The 12,907-nt window shown below is 47.3% G+C and overlaps 2 protein-coding genes across 2 annotated transcripts; both read right to left on the bottom strand.

Annotated features, from left to right (window-relative positions):
* Positions 1-954: 954 nt before the first annotated feature.
* Positions 955-1,914, bottom strand: LOC124677535 (protein SRC2-like). Its single transcript, XM_047213519.1, has one exon. It carries the CDS (start codon positions 1,912-1,914, stop codon positions 955-957), a length of 960 nt encoding a protein of 319 aa, XP_047069475.1.
* Positions 1,915-10,935: 9,021 nt separating this feature from the next.
* LOC124677536 (protein SRC2-like) lies at positions 10,936-12,210 on the bottom strand. Its single transcript, XM_047213520.1, has one exon. It carries the CDS (start codon positions 12,131-12,133, stop codon positions 11,183-11,185), a length of 951 nt encoding a protein of 316 aa, XP_047069476.1. The 5' UTR covers positions 12,134-12,210; the 3' UTR covers positions 10,936-11,182.
* Positions 12,211-12,907: the final 697 nt, after the last annotated feature.

Consider the following 12,907-nt stretch of genomic DNA (forward strand, 5'->3'; position numbering starts at 1 on the left):
GGGGAATTGTTTTCCCTCTCGCCCCGGCCGAGGGTGCCGACCCGTCGACAAGCAGTACAACACCGATCAAGCACAACAACACAATGCCTCAGGAGACAACGCTACACGCAGATCACGAACCACACCTAGCACGACCACCTTCCCACACTCCCAAGATGACACCTCCAAGGACAATACGACGCTAGAATGCTATCACCACCAAATCTGAGGATTCAGGGGTTTCACACGGGCATAGAGGAAGGAGGGAAAGGGGATGTACCTCGATGTCGCCTCCAAGGAGGAACACGACATCTGAAACACCGCCGACATCGTGACCGCCACTGTCATCCAAAGATCTCTCCCGGCTAGAGCCCCCGACTGTCCGACCTAGTCACCCGACTAGGCACCAAATCCAGCGAGGGGACGCTAAGATCAAGGGCATTAATTGGGGTGGCACCAATTACTCTCGACGGGGCGACCACCGAGACGCGAGCAACATCCACCACCTCCTCACGCACACACAAACTGAGGGGGCGACCTTCAACATCGGCGAGCATCCTCCTCTATATGGGCGCCCCCACCGTCACGTCTGGAGGCCGCCACCGCCGATGTTGAGGCTCTGCGCATAAGAGGTGAAGCAGCAAGGTCCTAGCCGCCACCGTCCTTGGCAGATGCACGTCAGTTTTCTGGCGGGTGCCTCTGGCAGCGGCGAGAGAGAGATGGGGGGTTGTGGAGGAACTCGGCGCCTAGGAGTTCGTCGCCTCCCGAGTCACCCGAGCTGGGCGGTGCTCGTGGTTTCTACCTTCGACATGATGTTGGTCACCCAGTGATACAAACACATAGCTCCATCTGATCACGGCGACACGAATACACACTAACTCTCAGGTTAATCAAACCAACTTTATTTATTCAGCTTAATTATAACTGATTACCCCTGCATGAAATCCAGCACGGAGGTGAAAATATTACTACAGCCTAGTACACGCCCCTTCTCCATTCGCGGGCCATGGCTGCCCTGTACCCGGCACTATACGCCGCGCCGTCCGACATTGTGTCGCCGACTATCATCCCGCCGCTGGTGTCCCCTTCCAGCCCGGCGCTGAACTCGGTGCCAAAGTCCGGGTTGCCGTTATTCTTTCCGGTCGTCGACGGCGAGGCGGCTGCGTACCCGGCCGTTTTTTGAGGTGTCGCGTGCCCGGAAGTTTTTATCGGCGGCAGCGGCGGCGGCATCGATAGATGCCCATAAGCTTTTGGGAGCGGCGGCGGTAGGGCCATGTGTCCGGGATCCTGTGGAGACGGCTGGAAGGCCATATACCCACCGGAAGATTGCGGAGACGCTGGAGCCGTTGACATGTGCCCTGGGGCTCGTGGAGTTGGCGGCGGCGGCATCAACGCTGGGACTAGCATGTAATCGTACGGCTGATGACCATAAGGCCGCGCCGCTGGGTACGCAACGACGGGCTCGTCGCAGGAACCTCTCGTCGCCCACCGGTGCGGCGCCTGCGGCACGAAGACGGCGCTGAGGCGGTACGACAGGTACAGCACGCCGCGGGTCTCGGCCCGGTGCAGCTTGCGGATCTGGTAGGCTGCAAACTGCGGCGGGCGCGGACCGCGGTTGTAGCCGATGCCGGCGAATATCTCCTCGAGCGGGACGATGACCTCGCCGACGTCGCGGTCCCTTCGGGATCGCTCGGTACGGAGGACGACGTGGAGGCAGCCGCTGCCGCCGCCCCCGACGGTGGGCGGGACGGCGAAGCGGAGCGTGGTGTTCCAGGTGGGGTTGCGGCCGCCGTAGGGGTCCGGCGGGGTGCACTGGCGCGTGATCGGGTCGCCGGAGATGGTTGCCACCGCGTAGACCTCCATGCGCGTCATGAAGTTCACGTTCTTCAGGTCCTTGGCCGACTGTAGGGTTACCTCCAGCACTCTGTACGCCATTGTTAGACGAAGCTAGCTACAGCTTAATTAGTTAACTCCTTAAGTAAGCTAGTGAGTACCCACTAGCTTGCTTCAGCTAACAATGGCTCAGCACCTTCTGGCTACTACAAGCTGAGTGGGAGGTATGCAGCATATGGAGTGTATGTATAGGAGGTGGTGTGAGGCTAGCTTCTTCTTGCGATATTAAGGTTTCTTTCGCAAAAAAAAAAAAAAATATGTTAAGGTTCCTTTATGGGCCCAAATTTTGTAGAATTTCCGTTGGGCGGGACTCGAGAGCTAGTGAAATTCTGGGATGAAGTTGAGCCATTTTTGGGAGAACCACCTTTTTATTTTTGATGGGAGAACCACCTCTTTGTTGGGTGACAGAGGTGTAGATGAACGAAAACCCACATGGGTCCACTTTTTAAGTCAAAGCAATTGTAAGATTTTGCATGTATCATCACATGGTTAATGGTTTTTCAAAAGAAATACGAATGAATTCAAGTTAGTGAGTAGAGGAATTCATTCGTATTTCATTTCTTGTGTGCATCACAATTAAATAAGGTATTTAGATGAAAATTTACACATCCTTACTAGACATCTGAATGTAATTGCATGTATTTTCATATGCTTTTCAGATTTCAAAATAATGTTTTGAATTTTGAATTTTTAAAAAGGACATCCTGCAGCTCGGAAGCTAAGAAGGACTAACATGTGCTTTCATGCATAGCATTTTAGCATACCTGGCCGCACGTAATTCCTTGGCCTGGGCCTGAAATTGTTGACCTGGCTGCAGAGCTTTTGGGCTTTTTGGCCGGGCCAGGCCTGGGCCTATTTTTTTGTCCTCATGCTTTCTTCGGCCTGACCCGATTAATGCCCAGGTATGTGCATAGTTGTCATTCCCTGACTAGGAGATTACATTAATTCAAGTTTGGTGGGTATGCCAAGATTTGGTGGCATCTGATGCTCAGCAACTTGGTCGAGGTGTTATTCTCATAGGAACTAGATCTATATCAATCATGATATGCATAGGGCTTGCTCTTTTCTCTTCCGATCGGACGTGACGGGCGATTATTTGCCCAGCACCGTCCACCGATTCTAATATCTTTGTCTAGCTTCGCTTCCATTTCTTTCTATGCGTTTATTCGTGCTTTTCTGTTGCTGAAAGATGCGCGCGATGCCTGGATATGTATACCATTTCAGTCTGGCGGGCTTTGCTGCTGAGCCTCTGAATGTGCTGCAGGCTAGGTACGCGGTAGAGCAAAGACAAGAACCTTGTGCTGTCTGATTACATAATTCAGAGCTCTTTCTTCCGAAATATCTCTTCGAATGATTCTTTCCTGGTTATTAATACAGTTCGTAGATAGTGCCATGGTCGATCGCACGCAAGCTAAAGGTTTTTTCCTCGAAATATCTAGTGAGATCGATTCTTTCATGGTTGTTAATACCTTGATGAGTTAATATTTTTCTGTTCTTTCTATGCACACTTTCCTGGGTGGACACAAAATTGCAGAGAGAATTTCAAACTTTTACCTACATTTTAGTTAAGTTTTATATATTTTCTGCTGCGTTTCTCTTGCCTGTGTGCAGACGAACTAATAGAACCTGTGTTACGCGTACTGATTTGACTGCGATACACGCCCAGTAAGCCGCGAATTGATTCTCCCGTTTCCTGTGCTTTTTTCGATTTTAACTGGATAACTATCGGTGTCTGGCTAGTCTAAAGGTGAAGTTTTGTTCCGTGGTTGAAAGTCGATTCGATCTACGGTTCACCTTTCTTCCTCCCTCGGCCTTGCGAGTGATGGTGACCCTCGGAACTGAAGATCCTCGATGTGTTCATGAGATGCACTTTATACAGCTGCATGTAGACCCCACACCTGCTTCATGGAAATCCAAGTCTTACAATTAAACACCAAATTGTTCCTATTATTCTATATGCTCCAAACTAGCGCAGATGAAATAAAAATAATTCACAAATATCTCTTTTTGCATAGCCATTTAGAAGCAAGAGAGAAAAATTCAGCAACCATCACATTAAAGATTTCATTTACCTCAGACCGTAGCAACCTAGATACTAAGCAATCAAAGAACAAGTGACTAACATACTCAATTTTCTTACATAATTCACACTCAAGAGGTTTTAAAATACCTTTGTGTCTTAGATTATCCCTAGTCATAATCTTGTTTTTGGATAACAACTAGAGAAAAAATTGTACTCAATGGGGAATTTTCAAATTCCGAATAGCAGGTAGGGAAACAGGTTGCACCCCTCTAGATTTGATAATATCATACAAAATTCTGGATCTTGTAGAGTGGTCAGTAGATTTTTCACATGTGCAATCTGATGCAATCAAAGGGCGCAATGACGGTACTTTTTGATAGAGTTTTTGATTGCTCATTCCGCGTGCCATGTGGTGTGACACGTAGATTTTGTTTTACTTGTGTTGCTCCGAAGATGATGGACTCTCTCCGTCCCAAATTAATCGACCCAGTTTCTCTAGGTAGATACACATTTTTGCATATTCTTATAGTAGCTTTGGATTAATTAATATATCGTCCATCGGTTTTCGTAGGCCTAACAATCGATATTAATCTATGCAACCAAACGGGAAATTGCATACAAACGGCCTTTGGTGGTTCTGGGCAAAAAAATGACTCCCACTGGTGCCCCCAATCACTACCGGCACGAATTGCGGCCCAAGGGCCAATACCCCCTGCCAGCCCCGTAGCGTCGGGGTTGATCAGATTTAATACTTCAATGTGCCAACATAATTTTCATTTGAGATATATTTGGTTGATATACTAGCCATTATGATTGAACACTATATTAAATATCAGATTTCTTAGTCCTTTCTATGGTGTTTACGCAATTTTTTTTAATTTAAATCTAAGCATATTTTATGTCTCGTTTAACATGTATTTTCAAATTAAAAATTAAAACTAAATCTATCTAAGATTTTTTTTTTGAAATGACTACCATATATTAAGCACACAAGCCCACCTCATTAAAAACCTTCCAGCCCCCTCCGGTACCCTGGAAGGAAAAAAGTGCGTCTGGTAACTTGCGGCTTTTAGAAGACAAAGTCAAGTTACATCGAGAGCGATCAGCTCCAACACGCAGGGAGGAGCTGCATCCAAAAGTAAACCAGAAAAACCTGAGTTGCCTAACTCAGCTAGAACATGGGCTACACCATTACACACCCTATAAACTTTCCTAACAGAAATATCATGATAAACACGTAAAAGTTCTTGGGCTTCAGCCACTAGGGCCCATCTTCCTGAATGATCATCCATGGATCCAGAGACAGTTTGAACAACACGGAGACAATCAGATTCGATGATCGCATGCCAGCGAATCTATCAGATGCTTCAACCCAGCTAGGAAAGCCTGTATCTCCGCTTGTTCGGCAGTGGCACATGCAGTAACGAATCTCCATTCAGATAAGATAGTGCTTCCATTACTGTCTCTAATGATAATTCCAAGACCAGCAGTTTTTGATGTACTGTCCCATCCAGCATCCACATCAGCTTTCACAAAACCCTCCGAAGGAGCTGTCCACGAAGCAATGCCCAGTGGACCCGCAGCAGAATTAGAAGCCGAGTTGTTTTTTAAAGTCTGAGTGAAAGAAAGATGATAGCTAACAAGATATGAAACTGAGGCAGAAATCGAAGCTTTGCCATCTCCGTGAACCACATTGTTTCTGTGATGCCAAACCTGCCATAGCAAGAAAATAACCTTAGACCGCATAGGTTTTGACATACCCTCCAGGAGATGAAGTAACCATTCTTTCCCAGTATACCGGAACGAATCCTCGGGTGGGAGATGCCAGTGGTTTCTTAGTTCATGTCGCAATGCATGGAAACCATCTTCAATCTCGCAACCACAGACAGCACAGACCGGAAGAACAGACGGCATTCGCCGATGCAGGCCTGATCGGATAGCCAAGGTAGCAGTAGCCGCCTTCCAAGCAAAGATGCGGAGATTTTGGGGGACTTCCGCCTTCCAAATTCCCCATTCTCCCACTGGTTCCGAGGTACATTGTCCTGGGCTCAAATTTGAGAGGGGTGATTGTATGCCCAGCCGATATGCCGATCTGACTGAGAACGAGCCATTAGCTTCACCGCTCCAAGCAACAAAATCCTCGCACGCTCTAGCAGGGAGTTTAATAGTTAAGATAGCTTCACCATCCCATGGATAATAGATTGCTCGAACAGCCTGCACATCCCAAGTTCTTGATACTGGGTCAATAAGTTCTGATACCCACTTTTTCCTTAAATTACTACGCCGGCCATCCACTTTCATAGCCTCCGGTCTGGGTAACCAGTTGTCTCGGAATATTTTCACTTTACTACCCAATCCAATACGCCATATCACACCTTTTTCACCAATTCCAGGCCATGTAGCACACCCTGCCATGTTTGGGATTGAATTTGGATGAAGGCCGTGTCAAGTAAATCACCGCGGGATAATACCTGACTTTTAGCAAACGCGCACACAGACTATCCGGAATTGAATCAGCCTCCATGCCTGTTGTGCAAGTAAAGCTTGATTAAAAATGCGTAGGTCCCTAAAGCCCATACCACCACATGCTTTTGGTCTTGTAAGTTTATCCCAGGACATCCAGTGCATTCTTCTTCGGTCCTCTTCATCACCCCACCAGAAATTCCGAATAATCTGGGACAGAACCTCAAGTAGACCATAGGGGAACTTAAACACTCCCATAGCATATGTAGAGATGGACTGAAGAACTGATTTAATGAGGACTTCCTTTGCACCACAAGACATATATTTTTCACACCAATCAGTAGCATGTTTTGAGAATTTATCTTTAGTAGACTTGAACTTTCCCTTTTTCAATATCCCATCGGGAACTGGTAACCCAAGATATTTTTCTTCAAAACAAACAATATCATATTTCAGGGTTCCTTTTAACTCCAACTGTACCTCAGGAGAACACTTGTCTCCATGCATAATTGAACATTTTCCCAAACTCACCAACTGCCTCGTGCATTGTTCATATTTATCCAGAATAGATTTGATCACCAGACCTTGATCAATAGTCCCCTCAAAGAATAAAAGAATGCAAATAGCAAATGAGAAATACATGAAGCCCTACGGCAGATATGAAATTCACGAAGAGCATTGCACTCTATGTCCTTCCTAATCAGACAAGATAGACCATCAGCCACAAAGAGAAATAAGTATGGCAAAAGAAGATCACCTTGGCGGATACCACGGGACGGGATGAAAGTGTCCAACATATGTCCGTTAAAGCGAATCGAGAACCGCACAGTGGTGACACACGCCATCACCTACCATATCCACTGACTATGAAAGCCTAATTTCGCTAAAATCCCTTCGAGAAAACTCCAATCCACACGATCATACGCCTTAGCCATATCCAATTTATACGCACAAAAATTCCTCCGCGCCGCTGAACTCGACTGAATAGAATGGATACACTCAAATGCCATGAGTGCATTATCAGTTATAACACGCCCAGGAATAAAGGCACATTGGGTCGGCGAAATTATGTCCTGCAGGATAGGTCGAAGCCGATTCACAAGACATTTAGATATCACTTTGAAAATCACATTACATAAACTTATTGGACGAAAATCCTTCAGTTCCTCTGGATCATTCTTTTTAGGAATTAAAACAATCGTAGTATCGTTGACCTCCTCAGGCATAACTCCATCATGGAAAAAAAACTGAACAACCTTAACAATATCGTCACGTAGGAGACCCCAATTCCGCTGAAGAAAGCGTGCTGGAAAACCATCCAGCCCGGGGGCTTTAAGAGGACCAATTTGGAAAAGAGCATCACTGATCTCTTTTTGATCTCTTTTTCAGAAAAAAGGGGCACACAGGTCTGCATTCATGTCATTAATAATGCACCGATCAACAGCACAGTTATAATATCTGGGTTGATGTTTTCATCTTAGTATAAAGATCTTGGAAAAAGTCCCTAGCCATATTTTCCATCTCAATAGTGTCAGACGTCCAAGTGTCGTCACTCCTTTTCAGCTTGAGGATGTTATTCTTTTTCTTTCTCCAAGAAGCTGCAGTGAAAGTATTTTGTGTTCTTATCCCCTTCACGGAGCCAAGCAATACGAGATCGCTGCATCCAGAAAATTTCCTCACGGTAAAGGAGTTCATCCATTTCTTTTTCCAGCCCCATCCTCTTTTCAACGCTCTCATCATCATGGCATTGGTGCAGATTATCAAGCAGCTCCCTTTTCTTTTTAATCTCTTTTGGTATAGATTTAAAATTTGTATACTTCCAGCTATAAAGGCTAGACATCATCAAGCGGAGACATCCCCCAGATCATTACATGGAACACGGCGGGACCAGGCTTCCTCTACTTCAGCCGGTAGGGAAGGTTCCCTCTCCCAGACAATCTCATACCTTCTCACAGGACGATCATACCGATAGTAGGTTGCAGACTCAACGGACAACAAAATAGGACAGTGATCCGACCGTGAGGAAGCAATGTGCCTCAAACGATGATCTGGAAACATGAGAGACCATGATGTAGAAGCAACAACACGGTCAAGTCTGACTCTGACATTGCGATCCCCCTTCTGCTTGTTATCAAAAGTCCAGGGGTTGCCCACAAAGCCGATGTCATATAGGTCACAGTGAGATAGAACTTCTCTAAAATCCATCATAAGTCTCTCAGAGCGAGGAGTGCGCGAGAAGTGTTCCTCCTGCCACATAGCTTCATTAAAGTCTCCCATCATAAGCCAGGGTTTATTGGATTTGTCTTTGATCTGTCGTAGTTTGGTCCACATAAGATGACGATCCACTGGTTTCGGTTCAACGTACACAAATGTAGCTCTCCACATGTGATCATAAGGGCCGCCGCTTACTGAAAGAAAGAAGATCAACAATAACATCTTCTGTCCAATATAGTGCAATGCCGCCTCCCTTAACATCTCCAGAAACCTGATAGCAGTGTTTCATACCAATCCTATATCGAAGATTCTCCACTCTTTCCTTACTGCATTGTCTCACAAATAAAAACAAGGCTGGACTTGTAGGTCTGCACTAGGCAGACGAGTTCTTGAACGGTCGCAGCTTGCCCGACGCCACAGCCGTTCCAGCCTAGGGTCATCATTGGGCCCGGCGGTCCTCCTCGAGAGAGTCCGCCGATCTTGCCAATTCATTTTCAGAGATATCAGTCTTCCGTTGCTTAGTACGATCACGGGGGTTGACATAGCCTGGGGGTGGAGGTGGAGTAGATTGGTTATCCCCCGAGTTAGAGCCAGGGACAATGGTTTCCGAGCTAGCCTCCTCCAAAACCCCCATGTCCAGTTGCTTCCTAGCTGCTGCATTTTCATGAGCATCCTTGTCTTCATCCATAGGAGCCGTTTTTTGAGGGCTTGAAGCGAAATCCTCCAAATCCTCAGTGTTGTCTAAAGCAGCGTCTTGAGACAAGCGCTTTTTTGCTGAGGTATTAAGCCCCCCACGGCCAGGAAAACCCCCACGGCTAGGCTCGCAGGGAGTAAAGCACCGCCGATCCATGTTTTGAAGATTACTTCTCCGAGTAGCTAGCATCCAACTTCCATATTGGAGATCCTTGGCCTCCCATGCCCCATCTCCGCACTCCTCATGGTCATGGCCAACTAGGCCACAACGTTTACAGAAATATGGAATTTTTTCATACTTAACCGGGAGCATGTTTCTTCCTTCTCCTTCAATCATAAGCGAGACAAAACGCATCAGAGGTTTACCAACATCAATTAAAACCCGCAGTCGCACATAATTCCCCTCAAAAAACAGCTTTGGATTCATCTGAACCTCCTTACTCTTGCCAATCCTGCGGGCAAGATCATCTAGAACATTAGTTTTCCGATAAAGTTCTAGAATACCATGGATTTGCGCCCATATATGTAAGCCATTGAAGATTATTTTCTCAGGATCCTCCTTGCCATCATAATCCTCAATCAAAATAGCCCTCCCACGGAAGGTCCATGGCCCTTGGTGGACAATTTTTTCCAATCTCCAAGGCAATGCATCTGAAAGATAAACAAATTTTCCCCTGCCTCCCCGCAGGTTGGATCCTTGGAGAAATTCCAAATCGCTCTCATCTTGCCAAACAAAGCTTCTGAACTAAACGAGCGAGTAGTATGCACTTTAACGATCGCCAACCATCGAGCATCCTTCTAGAATTCCTTCACGGCATCAACCGCGATCACAACATCATCCAACTCATCTTCCCGGAGCTCAAGGTGAGCCAGCATGTCGTCTAACTCCTGTTCCTTCCCCGTCATCACTGGCGGCGAAGAGGAAGCAAGCACATCCGTCATCACCGAAAACCCTAGACGTTCCGTCCAGGGAAACCCACAAGAGGCGGGGGACCGCAGGTACACAGGTGGCGGAGGTGGAGGGTGAGAGGAAGGCGCGAGGAATTGGTGGAGAACAGCGTCGATCTTACGGAGGCGAAAGAAAATCACCCGCCGGAGCACTAAAACCCTAACGAGAGGGGAGAGCTTATGTCCATATGGAAATCAACTCATGATTATCTGAGATATATTAATAGTACATACATGATTTTCATTTAAAATAAAAATCTTATAGTATCATGATACTACAATACCATTCTAGAGTACTATACTCATAAGAAAATGATACTCCCTAGTATGCCGATACTGAAATCCTTGGCTATGACCACACGTGTCCTGCGTCGATCTGTGATTTACTCTCCACACGTTTAGTTCACCTCTTTTTTTTAGATCAAAGGGTTTACCAAACTTCATCCGAAGCACGATTTATACCTATTGAGAGTTGCAAGTGGGTTGCAAGTGAGGAAAAGAATGTCCCACTTATTTAATTTGCCTCATCATTCATGCTGGCTGGAAGTTATAATGGGTTGCAACTGACCGATATTTCTCGATCGACCAAGAACTAGCAATACTACCATTCGGCATAACATGTTGGAAGCCTTCTCTGTTCTGGTTCTCTACAAACAACTCTCCCGGGCATGGAAATTTAAAGACCATCTCCCAAATTCTTCAACGAAGCTGGATGGACAGGAGAATCGAAAGCACATTTTAAAAAGCTGGATGGACAGGAGCATCTAGCAACATTGCAACAAGTCAATTTTACTTCACTCATGCCGCCCAGATTACTTCACATATGTTCACCCCAGTGAAACAAACACAGGACTACATCTGAATATCTGGTGATGTCGACAAACATACATTGTAATTTGCAGGTAAATTTTAGATTCACTATTTATGCATCATAGTACGGACGTACAACACGAGAACATTCTAGGCTAGCTAGTACACGGCGGGCCTGCCCCATTCGCCGGCCAGCCCTGCCCTGTATCCGGCGTTATAGGCCGCAGCCTCAGACATCATGTCGCCGCCGACCAGCCCTGTACTGAGCTCCCTACCAAAGTCCGCGTTGCCGTTACTCCTCGTGGTCGTCCACGGCGAGGTGACTGCGTAACCGGCTGATTTTTGAGGCGTCGTCGCGAGCCCAGAACTTTGTATCGACGCCGGTGGCGGCGGCATGGACAGGTGCCCATATGCTTTTGGAAGCGGCGGCGGAAGAGACGTATGCCCATCATGAGCCTGTGATGACGACGGCGACAAGGCCATATGCCCAGCGGAAGCCTTCGGAGACGCTGGCTCCATGGACATACGCCCGGAAGCTCGTGGAGTCGGCGGCATCAGCGCCAGGACCGGCATGTAATCGTACGACTGATGACCGTACGGCCGCGTCACCGGGTACGCGACGACCGGCTCGTCATCGGCGGCTCTCGTCGCCAGCCGGTGCGGTGCCACCCGGTTCTGCGGCGCGACGACGGCGCCGAGGCGGTATGACAGGTAGAGCACGCCGCGGGTCTCGGCACGGTGCACCGTGCGGACCTTGTAAGCCGCAAACTGCTGCGGGCGCGGGCCTAGGTCGTAGCCGGCGCCGGCGAGGATCTCGTCGAGCGGGACGATGACCTCGCCGATGTCGCGGTCGCCACGGGATCGCTCGGTGCGGAGGACGATGTGGAGGCAGCCGCTGCCGCCGGCAGTGGCGGTGGGCGGGACGGCGAAGCGGAGCGTGGCGTTCCAGGTCGGGTAGCGGCCGCCATAGGGGTCCGGCGGGGTGCACTGGCGCGTGATTGGGTCGCCGGAGATGGTCGCCACAGCGTACACCTCCATGCGCGACATGAAGTTCACGTTCTTCAGGTCCTTGGCCGACTGGAGGGTGACCTCCAGCACTCTGTACGCCATCGTTAGCTGAACTTGGTTGACTCTCTTACTAAGTAAGCTGGTCGATCAGCTGGTGGTTTCTAGTGATTAATTCGCAGGTGCTGTGTGTGAGCTACTCTGCAACATGTGCGGTGTATGTATAGGGGGTGATGTGGGCCCTCCTTCTGCGTGCGATGGCAAGGTTCCTTTCTTGGTCCAAATCTTGTACAGATCCAGTTGGGACTCGAGAGCTGTGTAATTCGTCCTACCATCGTAGTATTTGGTAAGTGGGAGATCAGATCAGAAAGCGGCACTTACATGGGCAAAACATCACTTAAGAGCACGAGCACCAGGTAGCCCTTTGCTCAATTTTACTTTTTGAGAATTCGAAATTTTGATTTTAAAATTTTAAAATATATTCCTAAAAAGGAACCTTGATGTAGTTTATGTTGTATTCCAACAGTGTGGAAATTTTCAAAAGGAAATACATTGTATTTTTGGCTGAGCAAAAATAACAAAATCTCATTAAGACAAAACCTTCACTTCGATTGTGCTCCCTCCATTTCGATTAAATCGACGCGAGCCGGCGAGTCGTGTCTGTTGAATGCGTCGATTAAATAGGGGCAGAAGGATTACACTACTGTTCACCGATGATAAAATCTCGATTTTTCATTTTTAGTGAACCCAGAACACAATCTGTTTCTTACTAAAAATTTGCACACTAGTGGAGTACAACATTGACAATAACCTGGATTTTTTTTCAAACGTTTGAATATGGAATTTTAAAGGTTAAAAATCGAGTTTACATGGAACCCG

This window comes from Lolium rigidum, chromosome 7 (assembly GCF_022539505.1).
Source record: "Lolium rigidum isolate FL_2022 chromosome 7, APGP_CSIRO_Lrig_0.1, whole genome shotgun sequence".
NCBI lineage: Eukaryota > Viridiplantae > Streptophyta > Magnoliopsida > Poales > Poaceae > Lolium > Lolium rigidum.